Source organism: Pseudorasbora parva, chromosome 23, assembly GCF_024679245.1.
Source record: "Pseudorasbora parva isolate DD20220531a chromosome 23, ASM2467924v1, whole genome shotgun sequence".
Classification (NCBI taxonomy): domain Eukaryota; kingdom Metazoa; phylum Chordata; class Actinopteri; order Cypriniformes; family Gobionidae; genus Pseudorasbora; species Pseudorasbora parva.
In genome coordinates, this window is record NC_090194.1 from 9,616,152 (window position 1) to 9,633,022 (window position 16,871).

At 36.7% G+C, this 16,871-nt stretch overlaps 2 protein-coding genes and 5 non-coding genes across 9 annotated transcripts; 3 read left to right on the forward strand and 4 right to left on the reverse strand.

Moving 5' to 3' along the window:
• Positions 1-643: 643 nt before the first annotated feature.
• ap4m1 (adaptor related protein complex 4 subunit mu 1) lies at positions 644-6,399 on the reverse strand. The gene is made up of 15 exons (XM_067432781.1): positions 6,177-6,399; positions 5,655-5,740; positions 5,453-5,559; positions 5,251-5,347; positions 5,047-5,157; positions 4,183-4,263; positions 4,029-4,091; positions 3,868-3,934; positions 3,722-3,775; positions 2,027-2,133; positions 1,855-1,946; positions 1,501-1,545; positions 1,325-1,375; positions 1,117-1,234; positions 644-1,042 (listed from the first exon to the last, which is right to left on the reverse strand). Exons 1-15 carry the CDS (start codon positions 6,232-6,234, stop codon positions 851-853), a joined length of 1,329 nt encoding a protein of 442 aa, XP_067288882.1. The 5' UTR covers positions 6,235-6,399; the 3' UTR covers positions 644-850.
• On the forward strand, positions 6,400-13,894 carry and3 (actinodin3). Of its 3 annotated transcripts, XM_067432784.1 has the most exons (7): positions 6,477-6,628; positions 6,721-6,815; positions 11,693-11,835; positions 12,104-12,158; positions 12,248-12,289; positions 12,423-12,577; positions 13,235-13,894. In XM_067432784.1, the coding sequence occupies exons 3-7, from the start codon at positions 11,749-11,751 to the stop codon at positions 13,847-13,849; spliced, it is 954 nt and encodes a 317-aa protein (XP_067288885.1). In that variant the 5' UTR covers positions 6,477-6,628; positions 6,721-6,815; positions 11,693-11,748; the 3' UTR covers positions 13,850-13,894. The 3 variants fall into 3 exon arrangements, with proteins under 3 accessions (XP_067288884.1, XP_067288885.1, XP_067288883.1); XM_067432783.1 differs by lacking the exon at positions 6,721-6,815 and having other exon boundaries at positions 6,400-6,523; XM_067432782.1 differs by lacking the exon at positions 6,721-6,815.
• Positions 13,895-14,304: 410 nt separating this feature from the next.
• On the forward strand, positions 14,305-14,386 carry trnal-uag (transfer RNA leucine (anticodon UAG)). Its single transcript has one exon. It is a non-coding gene; the product is annotated as a tRNA-Leu (tRNA).
• Positions 14,387-14,615: 229 nt separating this feature from the next.
• On the reverse strand, positions 14,616-14,689 carry trnat-agu (transfer RNA threonine (anticodon AGU)). Its single transcript has one exon. It is a non-coding gene; the product is annotated as a tRNA-Thr (tRNA).
• Positions 14,690-14,962: 273 nt separating this feature from the next.
• trnas-gcu (transfer RNA serine (anticodon GCU)) lies at positions 14,963-15,044 on the reverse strand. The gene has a single exon. It is a non-coding gene; the product is annotated as a tRNA-Ser (tRNA).
• A 172-nt stretch (positions 15,045-15,216) lies between these two features.
• LOC137063220 (U8 small nucleolar RNA) lies at positions 15,217-15,350 on the reverse strand. Its single transcript, XR_010901357.1, has one exon. It is a non-coding gene; the product is annotated as a U8 small nucleolar RNA (small nucleolar RNA).
• Positions 15,351-16,354: 1,004 nt separating this feature from the next.
• trnal-aag (transfer RNA leucine (anticodon AAG)) lies at positions 16,355-16,436 on the forward strand. Its single transcript has one exon. It is a non-coding gene; the product is annotated as a tRNA-Leu (tRNA).
• The last annotated feature ends 435 nt before the right edge of the window (positions 16,437-16,871 follow it).

Genomic DNA, 16,871 nt, shown 5'->3' on the forward strand with positions numbered 1-16,871 from the left:
TTTCTCTGCATTAACTACGCCCACATTAAATAAATGACCAATCACACGATAGTTCTCGGACACCCGCAAGAAAAAAAGTTCTGCTCAGGCGATGTGTCGAGAACAAGCTGCGAGAACTCCCAAACCAGGGCTGTGAGAACAAAATGACGTCATTTTGTTCTCACAGCCCTGGGAGCGAGAAATTTTGTCTCTGTTCTTGCAGAGTATGTTGCAGTCTTAACAGGACTGCTATGCCCGAAGTCTTAATAATGAGTTGCTAAGTCATAAGTAAGATTAAAAAGTAGAAATTGACATAATGTCATAATAATGATACAAAAGTATTACTGAAAACACAAAATGGCAAAATTATGTTATAGACATAGTTATGAGAAATGATGACAGTAGTCATAATTATGACATAAATTGTAAATTATGAGATGCTAAGTGATAAGTATGAGATGAGAAGAAAATGAAAAATAAAGTAATTGCTGATTTACAAACTTGTTGATGTCAATGTTAATTCTCAATTCTCATAATTTTGAAAAGTCATAAATGTATAAATGTATAGCTTCTAAACATTATTAATACACTCTTATACCTGCTTTTTCATGACGTTTAATTAAAAATATGACAACAAAACCAAAGGTTTTTTTAATTACAAGTCATTTATTTAAAATGTATACACCAATGGGCTTATTTTATTAATAGTGTTTTATAGAGATAACAATTTTTGACAGTTATTCTGAACACAGTTCTGTTGTACTTCCAAAGATCTCTTGGTTCACTCTCTCTCAAATCAAAAAATAAAAGGAGCAAACCTGTAAATCTGTTCATATGGAAAGATTATCATATATTTTCACATCTGGTCGAGTCAGATCCGCATGGTGTAGGAGTCAGAATGAGTGACATATCGAACCCAACGTTGTGACAGTCCTGTCTGAGTTGGAGAGAGTCGGAGGAAGCGGATCTGAAGGCCCGTGCAGGTTTGTTTGGGCAGTTCGAATGACATACTGACAGGGCCGACCTCCAGTAAAGAGGCAGAGCTTAGACCAGGAACGTCCACCTGTGAGATCAGAACAATATTATCAGTGACTGATGACAATTTGGGTGAGGCAAATAATTGTATTGTGACATCACCTTGAACAGTGCCGACAACTGTGCGCCTCCTGGAAAACGTGGGATCTCCCAGAGCAGGGCTTTGTTCTTCGGCTGCAGTTCCGCAGTCTGGTCAGGACTACTGAGCTCCTGAGACATACTGTACAGGATGATGAAGCATAAGTGGTTATACATGGCCCATAAAACTTAATTACACTAACAATCATGGCAATGCAATGCGTAATCTGACCTTATAGAGCCTTTAGGCACAGGCACGGTGATGGAAACATTAAGGGCCGTACTGCAGCAAAAAGTAAAGAACATTATTTGTAATGTAACTGCTATTATTTACTTGATGATTATGCCATTTTTCACACTCATCTAATGTATGGCTTATTATATGCACTATTCAGCATGTCTACTGACCTTTTAGGAGGGAGATCACAGCGAAGTTTAAGAAAGATCAACACCCTGCAAAGAAAAATCTATTAAAGTAATAATTACAGCGATTGTATCACAATCGAGAGATGTATAAGCAATATCATAGTCACTAATATTCAATAAATAGAGCAATTCATTATTAATAATAATCAGTTCAACTTCTGTCGCTCATGTTGTCTTAAATCTCCAACTCACAATGACAATAAATGAATGAATATTTATTTATCTTTAATATATTGAATTTTTAATTGAAATTAAATAATTCACAATTGAATTAAAATTCATGTGAATTAATACACTATGAAAAGGCCAAAAGGATGAATAAATCAGTTTACAGACCTGTTAACATAATCCTTCTCTACAGAGGGGAATAACTGAAATGGTGGTGCGCACGGCAGCTCATCACACAGCTGATACTGCATCACTGTTTGCTGAAGAGGAAAAAACATCACTAACTATTCATGCAGGAATTACACTAAAGTGCAGTTCTGTGTGTGTAGTTACAATTTACCTCTCCTTGGCTGGGACAAACTTTCAATATCCGGAAAGTATCAAATTCATCCAGTTTAACAGCCTGGTGGAATCTGCATTCATCTACACGCACAGCTGAGCTATAACCTGAAGAATAGAAGGAAACAGATTTAATCACACCTTTAAAGGTGCAGTAAGCCATTTCAGGGCCGTAAACAACATAGACATCGCTAGACGGCGACAACATAGACGGCGCTGCCTCATCGGTCTAACAGCACTCGTCACTGTCAGAATGAGTGAGATGGTCAATAAAATCAAAGAAAGCGGGGCTTACTGTTAGGGCTTACTTTAGTTAAAGCAATGAAAGAGTGACTTTTAAGTTTTAAGTAGCTAAACACGTGTACGCGCACACACACACATGTAATGTTTCCATGTTTTATGGGGACTTTTTCAATAGGTGTAATGGTTTTTATACTGTACATACCATATTTTCTATCCCCCTACACTGCCCTTGCCCCTAAACCTACCCATCACAGGAAACATTCTGCATTTTTACTTTCTCAAAAAAACTCCTTCTGTATGATTTATAAGATGTTTTCCTCATGGGGACCAAAAAATGTCCCCACAAGGAAAAGGATTTCGGATATTGCCATCTTTGTGGGGACATTTGTCCCCATAATGTAGGGATTACCAGCACACACACAACTGTTTTATGATAACTGCTTGATATTTTGTATGAAATTTTACCATTTTAAATTGAAAATATGACATCATATTGTCAAATCGTAACTGAATTTGATATGATGAACGTTTTGCATTTTTACATATTAGGCAGACGAAAATAAGAGTTAATGTGTGCATATTATTAAAAAAATTATTATTAGCAAATAGTTTACTTAATAACTACAATAGAACTGGAACTTTTACAGTTGTTATTACTTTTTCTTTATGTCCTTAAATCCCCTTTAATAATTAAAATTCTTTAAATAAATAAACTTCCCTTCCCCATGCAAGAAAAAAACAAAACATTGATTTCCCCCCGGTTACAGTCTTGAGCCATTTCTGAGAAACACTGTTGATATTTGAAATCAACCCAAACAAACACACTCCTACCTTCATTACTCTACTCCCACATTGCACAAACATGCAACGCAAGAGTGGATATTTCTTTACCTATAGTTGAAAGGAAGCAAAAAAATTCTGAAAAATAAAGCAAAGATGACGAACGAATGACAAGGAAGAACAAAAAAACCAGAACAAAGACCAAAATCCAGACAAACAATGGCACTCATATATGTCCTGTTACTATAGCTAACATTACAACTACTTTATATCTTAGTTCTGTGAAACATGGCAAAACCAATGTTACTCACATATGGAGCAGAAACAATGCAAATTTGCACCTTCTCATCCATTTTCAGATCTTCCTGCTTAGGTCTCTCCAGCGCTGGAAAGACTTCACAACCCTTCTTTTTCCAGTAATATTCCTCTGTGCTTTTATCTTTTGTAATGTCTTTCAGCCATCTACCTTTCTAGTCTTTCTCTCTCTTGCTCACTGTCTCAGAAACATCCAAAACCCATCACGAGTGGAAACGCCCCCTACTGCTGATTGGCTACAAGTGTGTTGTGGTGTTCGGTCCGACCCATTTTTTTAACAGTGTTTCTCAGAAATCGCTTACTGCATCTTTAATGAAAGATATATGGGATGTATTGATCAAAGGTTGGCATACTCAACCTTTCAGCTGGGACTTTCCAATACTAAGCTCTTCATTCAGTCCAATCCGCATCTCTACAGGACGAAGAAAAGAAATATACAATCATTGAAGGGAAGATCATTTCACAATCTGCATTAACATGGGCTGCAAGATGTAGCCAACTCACCTGAACAGGTTGGAAGAAAGCATTTTATTCTTATCTCACCCTGAATATCTGCTTTCATTAAAACTCCCTTTAAAGAAAATAAAATGTAAAAGATAAGCAATTTAAGCGAAGAAACTGCAATTAGCAGTTTTATTTCAAAATGTGATTCAAGTTGTACTCACATTGGAGCCAATAACCACAGACAACCTCTCTATCACATCCACGAAGATCTCATTCTTTCCACCCTGCACCCAGAGAGAGTGAAAATTCAAACTAATTTCCTAACCTCATCTCATATAATAATGTCATAAAACTGATGAATCTTGGAAAACCCACCTGCTCTCCTCGACTGGACATTATCGGACGACTGGCTGCAACACTAGGAGCCACTTTACTCTGTTGTGTCTCAGCCCCAAACTACAAAATATGAAAAATAAAATGTTTACATATATTATTAATGTTAACACAAATAAATTAAATATTATTAAGATCCAAAAATAGTTATATGTTCACTTAAAAAGCAGTGGTTCTCAACTAAGAGGCCAAAACCCACTATGGGTTTCAGCACACTTCCAAGATGGCTTAAAATTAATTCAAATATGACAAAACAAGCAAAAAACAACATGATTTAAGCTGTTAGTTGGTGGGATATATTAGGCAGCAAGTGAACATTTTGTCATCAAAGTTGATGTGTAAGAAGCAGGAAAAACGGGCAAGTGTAAGGGTTTGAGTGAGTTTGAAAAGGGACAAATTGTGATGGCTAGACAACTCGGTCAGAGCATCTCCAAAACTGCAGCTCTTGTGGGGTGTTCCTGGTCTGCAGTGGTGTGTATCTATCAAAAGTCCAAGGAAGGAACAGAACCAGCGACAGGATCATGGGCGGCCATGGCTCATGGATGCACGTGGGGAGCGAAGGCTGGCCCGTGTGGTCTGATCAAACAGATGAGCTACTGTAGCTGAAATTGCTCAAGAAGTTATTGCTGGTTCTGATAGAAAGGTGTAAGAACACACAGTGCAGCGCAGTTTGTTGCGTGTGGGTCTGCATAGCCGCAGACCAGTTAGGGTGCCCATTTTAATTAGTATTTGTTTTATAAAACAATTGATATGTTAAGGTTATTTTAGTGCTTGAAGTAAAACTAAATGAAAATGAGAAATGTTGCAAAATACCAATAAGACCATAATAACACAACAATAACTTACCAAACCAACATTACTGAGGTCAAATAGACTGAAGGGTTTGGATGACACAGCTTCTGTCTGGATGAAATTTTTCAGTATGTCAGTTGAGGTCGTCTGAATGTATCCAAAATCCTAATGATCAGAGACATGGAGAAAGGAGTCTGCATGCTTTTAAGGCATATTTGTTTGGTGTGACAATACAAATTAAAGAGTGAGAACATTTACCACCATCTCATCCAGCAGCTCATAAATTAGAGCAAAATTCATCCGCACTGATTTCTCTGACAAACTGCCACAGTAGTCCTTTGTAAGAGCTGCTAATCTGTGAGACATAAAAGTTGCTTATCATCATGCCATCTACACAGGTAACACATAACTGTAATAATAAAATAATATGGCATAACTGATAAAATAAAGATTTGTTAACCTGTTGAGGAACTCAATTATGGTGAAGGGGGATGGGTTTGCCTTGGTGGATGCCACCCAGTAAAGCCCACCCTGCCTTACGTGAATGAAATGATGATCTTTGTGTGTCTGCAACAGGATAAACAACAATAAGTACATAGTTAATACAATTCATCTATTTCCAAAAATAGCTAGTCAGACATCAGATGAACACATGCAGTTACCATGACAATCGGAGGCTGATCCCCACTAAGAGCTGTGACCATCTCATAGAATACATTGATAGAGTCTTTACTGGCCTCTCCTCGGACTGACACACAGAATTAAGAAAAACTAATAAGCATAAAGTTAGTATGTTAAGTTAGTAAGTTAATATGACTTTTACAAGCACTAAAGACACTAAAGCACGTTATATAATGTGATTTTTGTACCATTAAAATCGGCGTATTGGAATGATTGGAATGGAATTGACGAATTCATGTGGCATTGAAGCCTCGAGTACTGATAAAAATTCATCTTTGACATTACACGAATAAATTACATTTTTAATTATTCAAATAGTTATATATTTTAATTTGAAATATTGCACAATATTACTATTTTACTGTATGTTGGTTCAAAGAACTGCCATGGTGAACATAACCTCTTTCAAAAACATAAAAAACGTAATTATTCCAAACGTTTGACCTGCAATGTAAACACGTTATATCTCACAAATTAATTTTTAAGCCCATGTGTAAGGATACAGTCTTTATATATGAGATGATCTCCCTTTGATGACAAGATGAAAATTTGACTGATCATTTTCTTCAGCACACACGATTCTTTTCATATCATTAAATATCACTCTACTTTCTCTTCCGCCGTCATTTGTATTCTGAAATATGACAAAACAAACCCGTTGAACTGCTTAAAAGTTTCATTTCTGCTACCTTCATGACTGTAAACGGCTGGGTTGTTCTTCTTCGTGAACTCTCTCACCTACTGATAGTATAACCTTTATTGCCATCTACTGCGCTGGAATATGAACTGCTCCTAGGAAACGACACCATGCGCCTAGTTTCTCTCATATCCACATTAACAACAAATTCATGTAAAGTATAATTTTAAGTTATTTTATCTTTTTTTTTTTTTTAATACATGTGTTTTGACGTACAGGGAAGATTATGAAGTCTATGAATAGGTGAATTCCAATCAGGTAAAATCACGAAACACACTGAAAGATGCCTTACTCAACATGTTCTCACTCAGTCAGTGGTGTTTATAAATGCTGATAATTTTTGTCTTCAGATAAAATGTTCAGAACTGAAATCTGAAACTTTCTTTTGATACATGAGCGTGGTTGAAAGGAAGACCGGGGTTGTAGGCTACTTGTTTGAGCATCAGTAAGTGCTTGTTTGCTAGTCTCGCATACGGCCGCACATTTGTCTGCTACTCAATTAGACATGTAATACTCAATCACAGTTTACGTTAGTTAATGTAAAATACAAAGAGTTCCTTTGTTACAACAACCAAAGGCCTACTACACCATTGATTTGTGCACAAACATCATTGAAGAACAAAGGGCCAAAAAAAACAAAAAACAAAACCCGTTTTGAACAACGTGAACAATTTAAACTGACAAAAAGAAAAACACACCTTTTTAAAAACTTTATGTAGTGCAAACCAATTGCTGTGTTTGTGTGTATTCCTGTTACATAAGGGTTGTTCAGTCACTAGCATATAGGCCTCTGTGATCCAAGTATTTTTACGTGAATTTTGATATATTGCATTCAAAACGCTGGATGGAAATATCAAGATGCGCATACATTCTAATAATGTGCACAAAAAACTTGTAAGTTCAATTGAGGCAGATCATTTTTTTTATCTGGTAAGAAGACTGCGTGCATAAACTGTGATAGAAACACATTTATTTGAATAAATCCCTCAATTTGCAACAACAAAACAATCACATGACTTTGCCACAACAAAAGATGTGATTGAGAACTGGTTGTAACATTTTTAATAAACTGTTACAACTATCCACACCCCTCACAGCCATAACTTAGCTAACTGTTTTAGCCAGTGGTGGGCCGTCAGGGCCAGCAGGGCCTTCTCTGCTGGCCCTGTCAAAATCATTATATATATTTATATATATATATATAGTTACGATTATATTTCCAGAAAGAATGTATTTATTTTTGGTGTATTTTCCATATGTCATCATCTAAACGCATCACAGCCCCGAGGACCAGCACTAGTAGAATAGCTTGCCTTCCATTGAAGCTGCTATTTTCCATTGGACCATAGCTTTGACTGACGTGGGTCATTAGCCAATCAAAATTTGATGTGTAGTGATAGAACGGCCCAGAGGCCCAGCGATGTGTCGGTGTGCTACCCCCTGCTGATGTCATCAGCCGTCTGAACTTTTCGCGGGTTGTGAGAATTCTGTGTGAAATAAACTATGGCCGCCGCGGATGACGGGCTGCGTGCGAATGATGTCAAGCCGGTAATGTTAGCTAACAAGTAGTGTTTTTTCTGTTTCTTTGGATGTTCTGTTGGTCCGTATTTTTGTTTGTTTAAGAGTATTTGTGCCAGCTGATTTTGATTCTTTTCACCATTTGCCTAAACGGTGACACGTGAGTGCAGTATCATCAATAAATAGTCAAATTGCCTTTTTGTCTCGCGTGTACTTTTTGCTTGCCCCCTTCCCAACGAACACTATGAAAGCAAAGTTCGTAGTAGTATTGCGTACAGTGCATTATTGTATTTTGCGTGTGTGTGTGTGTGTGTATTATGACACACAGGAGAGGGTGAAATATGAGGACATTGGCCATGTCACTTTTCAAAATGCTTATAAATCATACAGGATGCGGTTTTTTTTAGAAAGTAAAAATGCATAATGTTTCCTGTGATGGGTAGGTTTAGGGGCAGGGGCAGTGTAGGGGGATAGAAAATACGGTTTGTACGGTAGAAAAACCATTGCACCTATGGAATGTCCCCATATGTCACAAAAACAAACGTGTGCGTGTGCGGGTGTGTTGTTATGGCGACGGCGTGGGGCTTGTTGATCGCGCGCGCGTGTGTGTGTGTGTGTGTGTGTGTGTGTGTGTGTGTGTGTGTGTGTGTGTGTGTGTGTGTGTGTGTGTGTGTGTGTGTGTGTGTGTGTGTGTGTTTGTGTGTGCGTGTTGTTATGGCGTGGGGCGTGTTGATCGTTAGTGAAGGCCCTGACTGAAACCCCACGGTACGCTACTGGTTTTAGCATATGGGTTTGAAGTTAGCATAAATACAAAGCATCAAATTAAACTAAAGAAATAGCTAATTCAGGTCTTGTAAGTTAAATAACTGTACTTACAATTCAAAGATTGATAGGCAAAAAAAAAATATCTTAATGAAAAATTTTACTTTCTTACCTTAAAATCACTTTTTTTGGTAATAAAATCTATTAAATTTGCTCAGTCATATGCTATTTCTCCTCTAAGCTCAAAAAGATCTGTATGATATTAACACTACCACAGCTCTTTTCTGAGCTGTCAAATTTACAGTGTTACAACCATCCCTGGTCAGGGTGAATGCAATAAGACTAACTAATCTGAGACCAAGTTAAGACTTATGTGTGTTGAGATCAAGACAAGACCAAGACTTAAAGGGGTTGAGACCAAGGCAAGACCAGACTAGCACTCCTTAAATTCATAAAGATCCACATTACCGCCTGGGAAATGACTTATTTTTAAAGGTGCTCTAGAATTAGTAGATATCTACATTAAGGGTTTGTGGCTTATTTAAGGGCAAAAATTGTCCAGATACAGTTTTACAGGTCCCATTCACAACCCTATAAATTGTCCTTAGGATGTAATGCTCTGTTTTTGCCTTATTTGGAAGAGTCATGAATATTAATGTTGAGCTCTGCTCTGATTGGCTTATTTCAGCAGCTCACAGCAGACCATCTGACCATCCTGACAGAACACAGACTGACTGAATGACACTTTAAGCAGAACATCTCCAATGGAGATAGCTAAAATGCAGCTTTCTTGTTTATTGGTGTTTTCAGATCATCTGTGTTCGAGAAAGAGCTTGCTTGCTTGCAGTTGCCAGATTTCAATAATTGAAAGCTCTCTCTCGCGCGGATAATCTGAAAACACCAATAAACAAGTAAGCTGCATTATATCAATCTCCATTTGAGATGTTCTGCTTTAAAGTGTCATTCAGTCTACATTTTAGACTTGTCTTTTTTCGTCAACGATATTGCATGTTTATATAACGTAGTCACAATGTAGGCTAACGTTACGCAGTGACTGTGATGTACTCTGAAATACAAGTATGCAAAAACATCATACTTAAGTTCTCAAAAATATAAATATATAACTTATATTTTTACAAAATGAATAGCCTTGTCAAATGACTATCGTTTTAACTTATATGGTGTAAAAGGTGACGTTTGATAGAAGGATTGAGTGAACGATCTGTAAGCAATGTATCTACGGTTGTATTTGTAATATAAAATAATATTAACCTTTGTCATTAGACACACTATTTAGTTTGTATGGTACTTTATTTTCCTATTGTTACTGTACTAGCATCTTGCGTTATCTAGACAATGCTGTCTCTCTAAGAAACTTTCAATTTAATCAGAAATTGTTTAAACAGCTAGTCAATAAGTGGATAAATCACTTCTTACTGCTTGCAGAAATAAAGTTGCCCCTTTCTTCAGTTTAAGACGCTGAGCGAAGCTTGCTTGATATGGGCCGAACAAACGAACGATTTTGAAATAAATTGTTGTGGTACCCGATTATAATAAAACTCAACCATGACTGTTGACATATGAAAAGTCCTCACGTCCCCTGCACAGCCTGAACATGACGTGTGTCATGACGGCCGTTTTTGCTATCCTCCAGTGTCTTGTTTACTTGCAGTCCCAGTTACCGTCAGTTCCGCCTGACAATGAACATGTTTGAACAGATGCAAATGTTGGGGGCGTGCATATAAATGATCCTCAACGCTTGTGTTATGGTTGGGTTTATGTTGAAAAGCACTTATTTTTCCTTGGTGTTTTTGGATTCACAAGATTTACATATGAAGGAGGAGGCAATGGTGTTTGAGACTCACAGTATGTGATGTCCATGTACTGAACTCTTACTATTTCACTTTGGCAAGGTTAATTACATTTTTCATTCTAGGGCACCTTTAACCAAAAAATATAATTAGAATAAGGCACTTTAAAGAGCTGTTACCAATCAAATGAAATTCCCAGAATTTATCTTTGCACTTCAGAGGTCATTGAGAAGATGAATTGGTAAATTACAAATGTATAAATAATGTTTACTGAATAAAAATTATTGAACATATAAAAGAAATATCATGTTTGCAGTCATGCTCAAATTTGGTCTTGAAACTAAATCCAGATTCCTCTAAGTCTGGGTCGAGACAGAGGCTACTGACAGGATAATTTGTCATTATTTCTCATGAGGATGAGAGTGAACAGAGGCTGAAAGGGACCTGTGCAATAACACCTTGATGTTGAGTCCTGCTGTTATTTGATCATTATCATCAGCTACCCTCTGTTTTCCCGCATATCTCAGATTCCAGCTCTGTTCGATCACACCTGTTTGGCAAACTGTTTGCTAGTTTTCTCCGCCTACAAGTGTCCCAATCCTTCTTCTCTCCTGCTATCACATGTGCAACATAATAAATTATGCAAAAAAAAAAAAAATGCTTTAAATGGAAAAACATAGTTATGCCTCATAGCCCTTTCCTTAACATAACCTTAACTTAATCTTTAAATCATCAGTGTAAAAGTTCAGAAGATTTGGTCCGAGAGGTATTTTTTTGTTCTCAGGTCCAAAATTAGAGCAGCTGTTTCTGTTGGAGTAAAGGTTTAATTTTGTGCGGCATCTCTAAAGACAGGGGCGCTTATGTTATCATCACCTGAACACACGCATCTGAGTTATTTTTCAAACCAGCTGACAGCTGAGATGTTGAAACAATGTTCTGCTGAAGCAATGACTTCTCGACCCTGTATCAAAACACACACCTGAGGGATCAGATTTACAACATGTCATATACATAATAGATCCCTTAATGGTGTGATTTATACCATTAAGTTTAGAGGCATGTGTTCTAACTAGTTTCTGTAAAACGTTACTGGTAAAACCTATTTAGTTAACTGAAACTGTAAAAGCTACTCATTAGGGAACACACACAATATACATTTGACAATTTTTTGAAAATTAGTTTCAGTTCAGCTCGTTTTAAATGATTTTAAAGTGTGTGTAAAAATGAACAGGGTGGTACGACCGGAGGGAGGAGCTTCTTGATCTCTACAGCCAATGAAATGCAAGGATGCAATTGCTGGTATTGAGTCCAGTATTTAAAGGTTCGCCATTTGAAATTCTCATATCTGAACAGAGACCAAAGATGAGACAGAAGGTGAGTGATTTTATGTGGCTTTCAGTTTTCAAAGATAAGAAGTTAGTCAGCTGCATGCAAAACAAAATGCTTAGATGTATAAACCTTCATTTACATGCAATCATTTTCATCTAGCAGTGCCAAATATGTAGTTAATTTTTTTTATAACGTTGACTAGTAAATTTCAACATATCAGACTAATCAGTTGAGGAAATGTTGTAGGAGCTCTATATCAATATTTGTTAGTTAAAATAGGGATTGTTAATAATAGTACAAAAAATGTTTTCAGGTGACATATCTGCTGTGCCTTCTTGGGGCTCTGTACTGTTTATTAATTCTGCCAGGTATGATTATTTATATCCAAAACCTTTTCTTCAAGAAATTAATATTCAGCTAAATATATATTATATATTAATATAAAATATTTTTGCAGTGTCGCAGGCCACATCTCTAGCAAAAGTCTCCAAGGACAAAGGTAAGATTGAAATATCTCAAATAACATTTAGTGTCTTCACTTTTGCCAGTGCAACACCATGTGCTTATATAACGTAAACTAATCCATCATGATAGCTGGTTTAATTATACATTACAACTAATTTCTCTCACAGCATCTAATCCAGCTGTCAGCATTGACTCTGATCAGGCCCATGATTTTCTGGCACATGCACGTCTGAGAAGAACCGCTGACCCCAACTGGCATCGCAAAAATCCGGACTTTCAGTCCTATTATCGTTACTACAGTAGTATTGGCCACACTGAAGGGGTAAGAAAAACATTATATGTGCTTTGTTTAAAAAAATGTTTAACCTATCATTGGTAACTTTTCCACTGGTAGTAAATAGCTGTTCTTGTTTAAATGAATGATGACTATTATTCAATAAATCGGTCTAAAAATGCTAATTTATTTAGTGTAATATTAATAATTCTTCCTCAAATTATGATTCTGATAACTAAATTATTTTTTAAGCTATACTTCAGTTTAAGATGAAGTATCAAAAAATACAAATTCTGTTATCATTTACTCACCCTTGTGTCATTCCAAACACATACAATTTTGGTTAGCGTTCAAAATGAAAAATGAAAAGTATGAAAATATGAAATATGAAAAGTTTCTGTCCATTCATTGAAAGTTAACCAAAGCTTAGAAGATTCAATAGGTCATTTAGGCGTCACAAAATGAGTCCATACAATTGAGCAGTTTAATCCAAATCTTGGATCGTATACCTTTTCAAAGATTAACCAAAGTCTTATGGACATGAGGGTGAGTAAATAATGACTGAATTGTCCTTTTGGGGTGAATATCCCTTTAAGCTTTTGCCTCAGCCAGCAATATACAGAAGTAACAAAATAAGTATTGTCTACTGAAATGCACAAAGGAGCTGTATTTTCTTTTGATTATCCTTTTCTTTTTTTCTTCTAGCTCTATGAGATAGACAGACTTCGAATGCTTTACCAGCAAATGCGACATCTGGAGCTCACTTATGGCCCTGATGCATCTAAATACCAGAATACCCTCGGCCTTCAGCTTATGTCGACACCTCCACCCACAACCCGGCCTCCACCCCCTACCTTACCACCTGTCTCCAAGATGGATGTCATGTACCTGTGTAATTCAGAAGACCCTCAATGCAAGCCACATATTGTGTACCTGCCTGCCGGTGGGATACCTGTACTTTGCGATCCACGTTACCACCCAAACTGTAAACTTAGCCCTGTCCAGGATCTCCCCTCTCCATCTGAAACTGCCTCAGAGCCAGTGACGTCTGCTCCTCCTCCTCCTCCTCCCCCACAAAAATCCACTCCACCACCACCTCCTCCTCTAATGATTATCAAAGGAATGGAGTATGACTGTGATCCCTACTGGGACCCTGACTGCCTCATCGATAGTCCTCCCAGGCCAGTAAAGATGATCGAACCACATCCAGAATCAAACAAGGAAACAGGGAAGAAAGTAATCCAAAATGCCCCAGTTCCAACCTATGATCCATATGACTTCAATCAAGATCTATATGATCCATTCCGCCACGCTGCTTGATTAAAAAGATAAAAAAATAATCAGTCTAAAATATTGCATTTAATAATTTACCCTTACATGTATGTGTTTTAATCAAATTGATGTATAATTTTTAACATAAAGTATAATATGACTATAATATGTAGGTTAGTCAATGTCAGATTTAAATTCTTTAAATAAAACAAATGGGGAGGCCAGAATAAAGGATATGCACACAGTTAGTACATGCTCACGTTTTTTATTGACATAAAATCTATTGTTTGTTTATTTATTTTAAGTCGTGTCCATTTGTTTCATATGTTGGAAATGGAAATATATGGGCACACTGACACCATCAGGTAATAGATAGGAAACGCTTACAGAAAAACTAATCCTTACGTCTCTCAAAACACATTATTCATTAGTAAACTAACATCGGGAATGAGGAAATAGAATATTGTATCAATTTGTAAACCATTTTCCTGGTGGTCGCACAGGGTAGCGTGGCCGAGCGGTCTAAGGCGCTGGATTTAGGCTCCAGTCTCTCTGGAGGCGTGGGTTCGAATCCCACCGCTGCCAAATATGTTTTCAAAAGTTAAGGTATTCAACCTCTTTTAACATTACACGCTTAAAAGCAAAGACTTTCAACTGTCCATATATTTGTTTTTAAACATGTGTATTGTACATATATGTGAACTGGTCAATTTTTCACAAAATCCAAATGTTACTTGAGTTTTCAGAGCAAACGCATTATTTGTGTTATCTTCTAAATATTGAGCAAACTGAAACACGATTTGTGAAATTCAAAAGGCACCGCTGGGATTCGAACCCAGGATCTCCTGTTTACTAGACAGGCGCTTTAACCAACTAAGCCACGGCGCCTGCGAGCACAGCTATATAAGGTAGTTTTTTGAAAATACATATGATTACCTCTTTTAGATATGTATTTGGGTTACATTAATGAACTATGAAGCCAGAGGGGCATTCGTATTCCCTATGTTGGGCAAAGTGAATTTCCCACAATCCTTTGTACCTTTCATAATAGCAGGACTAAACTGCTATTATGCAGGTTAGTGGAAAGTGGCAGATATTCTCAATTTGCATTTTCTATTAGCCGATAACGTTCACACGTATTACAACAACTTGAAAATAATTCGACGAGGATGGGATTCGAACCCACGCGTGCAGAGCACAATGGATTAGCAGTCCATCGCCTTAACCACTCGGCCACCTCGTCTTCACGCCTGCGCACTTCAAACATTCCTTAAAAATATATCACAGCAATTCCTTAAAAAAATTAATTCTACGACACTACTTGAACATAAATAGCCAGCGTAATAAAAATAATTATACAAATCCAAAAATTATTAAGATTATATAAGTTTCTTTACAGACTTTTAAAGAAGAAGTTCAGACAGGATTCATTAAGGGGTCGTTACTCCCAAAATAAATACGGTTTATAATCACGTATTCATAGAATCCAATCATCATGTACTGAAACCTTATAAATAAGGTAACAGGTAAGGATATACCAAACCGATGTACTGATTGCAAGGTCTCGGGATGCTTTTGTAAATGAAGCATGGCTTTTCAATCACGGTTGTGATTTTAAAGCAGTTAAATGATTCATTTACAAATCAAGTACAAATCAAGTATGGTGTGAAAAATGTAATGATTAGTATGAGAGAAATGTTTTTAATGGGTTTAAAAGGTAAACTACAGATGTTAAATTCAGTTTCTTACCGCTCTCATTAACATTCTGGTGTTTCCAGCAATCCCATTGGTAGATTTTAAAATCGATGGTCTTTTCGCTGTTTATTTGCAAATATATGCTGTACCCGTCAAATAACCATCTACATACATAGTATTTCAAATTTATATACAAATTATTTGTTTAAAACACTAAAATTTAATTTTATTTAATTATAAACGAACAGTTGACATGAGTGGTGAGGAGGGGCTGACAGGATGTGGGCGTTTCCACACGGTGGGAAGTGGCACACAGGCCGAAGCTGAGTGAATCATTACCATCATTACTCTTAAGAAGTGTTAGTAATGCACACATATTTAAATCAAATTACTGCTAACGATTCAAGTTTAAATTATGATTCATTCATATTTAACGTTGACTTTATAGGGACTTTAATACAAAGTTCCTAGCAGAACTGATCAAGGACACATTTTTTTAAGTATAACCTTATTCTTGTATTATATGATTAATACTATATGCATATAGCGTCATCTAGTGGTCGAACAACCGTGTTATTTAAAAGTTCCCATGTGTATTATTTTAAATTAAGGATATTACATATATTATTATTATTATTATTATATAACGTTAAACTATAGCGCGATTTTGTCACTTTAATAAATAATAAGACTACTATAATAAACAACGTTTTTCAGTACTTTTATGTATGATATGAACGATAACAGTTGCATACACCTGGCTATTAAACTAAATAAAAGTTTAGAAATCCAAATAGCATGTCATCACATCGCACGTCTATAGCTTTTTATAGTAATGGAAAAACTTCCATTCACAACGGTAGCGTGGCCGAGCGGTCTAAGGCGCTGGATTAAGGCTCCAGTCTCTTCGGGGGCGTGGGTTCGAATCCCACCGCTGCCAAACACTTTTCATCTTTTCTTTTGTAATATTGACAACATATCTGTGTTTCATACAATAGATAGCATCGCACGTAGCCTTCAGTAGAGTCGAAATATTTAGAAACTATCACTACTGTAGCGCTAAAAGTAGCCTATTATGAAATTATATTGGTGGCCCATGCGCTAGCAGGGTTATAATAGGCTACTAGCTACCGTTCCAAAGGAAGTGATATCAAAATGTTTTCACCAAAATGTAATCAAAAAGCCTGCATACGCAGCCCGAAGCCCATTCATAGACCGCCATTTTGTTTGTTTCAGCAATCCTTATAAATAAATTAAACACAGGCCATGTTGTGCCAATACAATCCATGAACTCCATCCCACGTCCTCTTTAATATCCGTCTCAATGCGTTCAATACGTATAACATAAATATGACCTTTCAATCTAGTCATACTG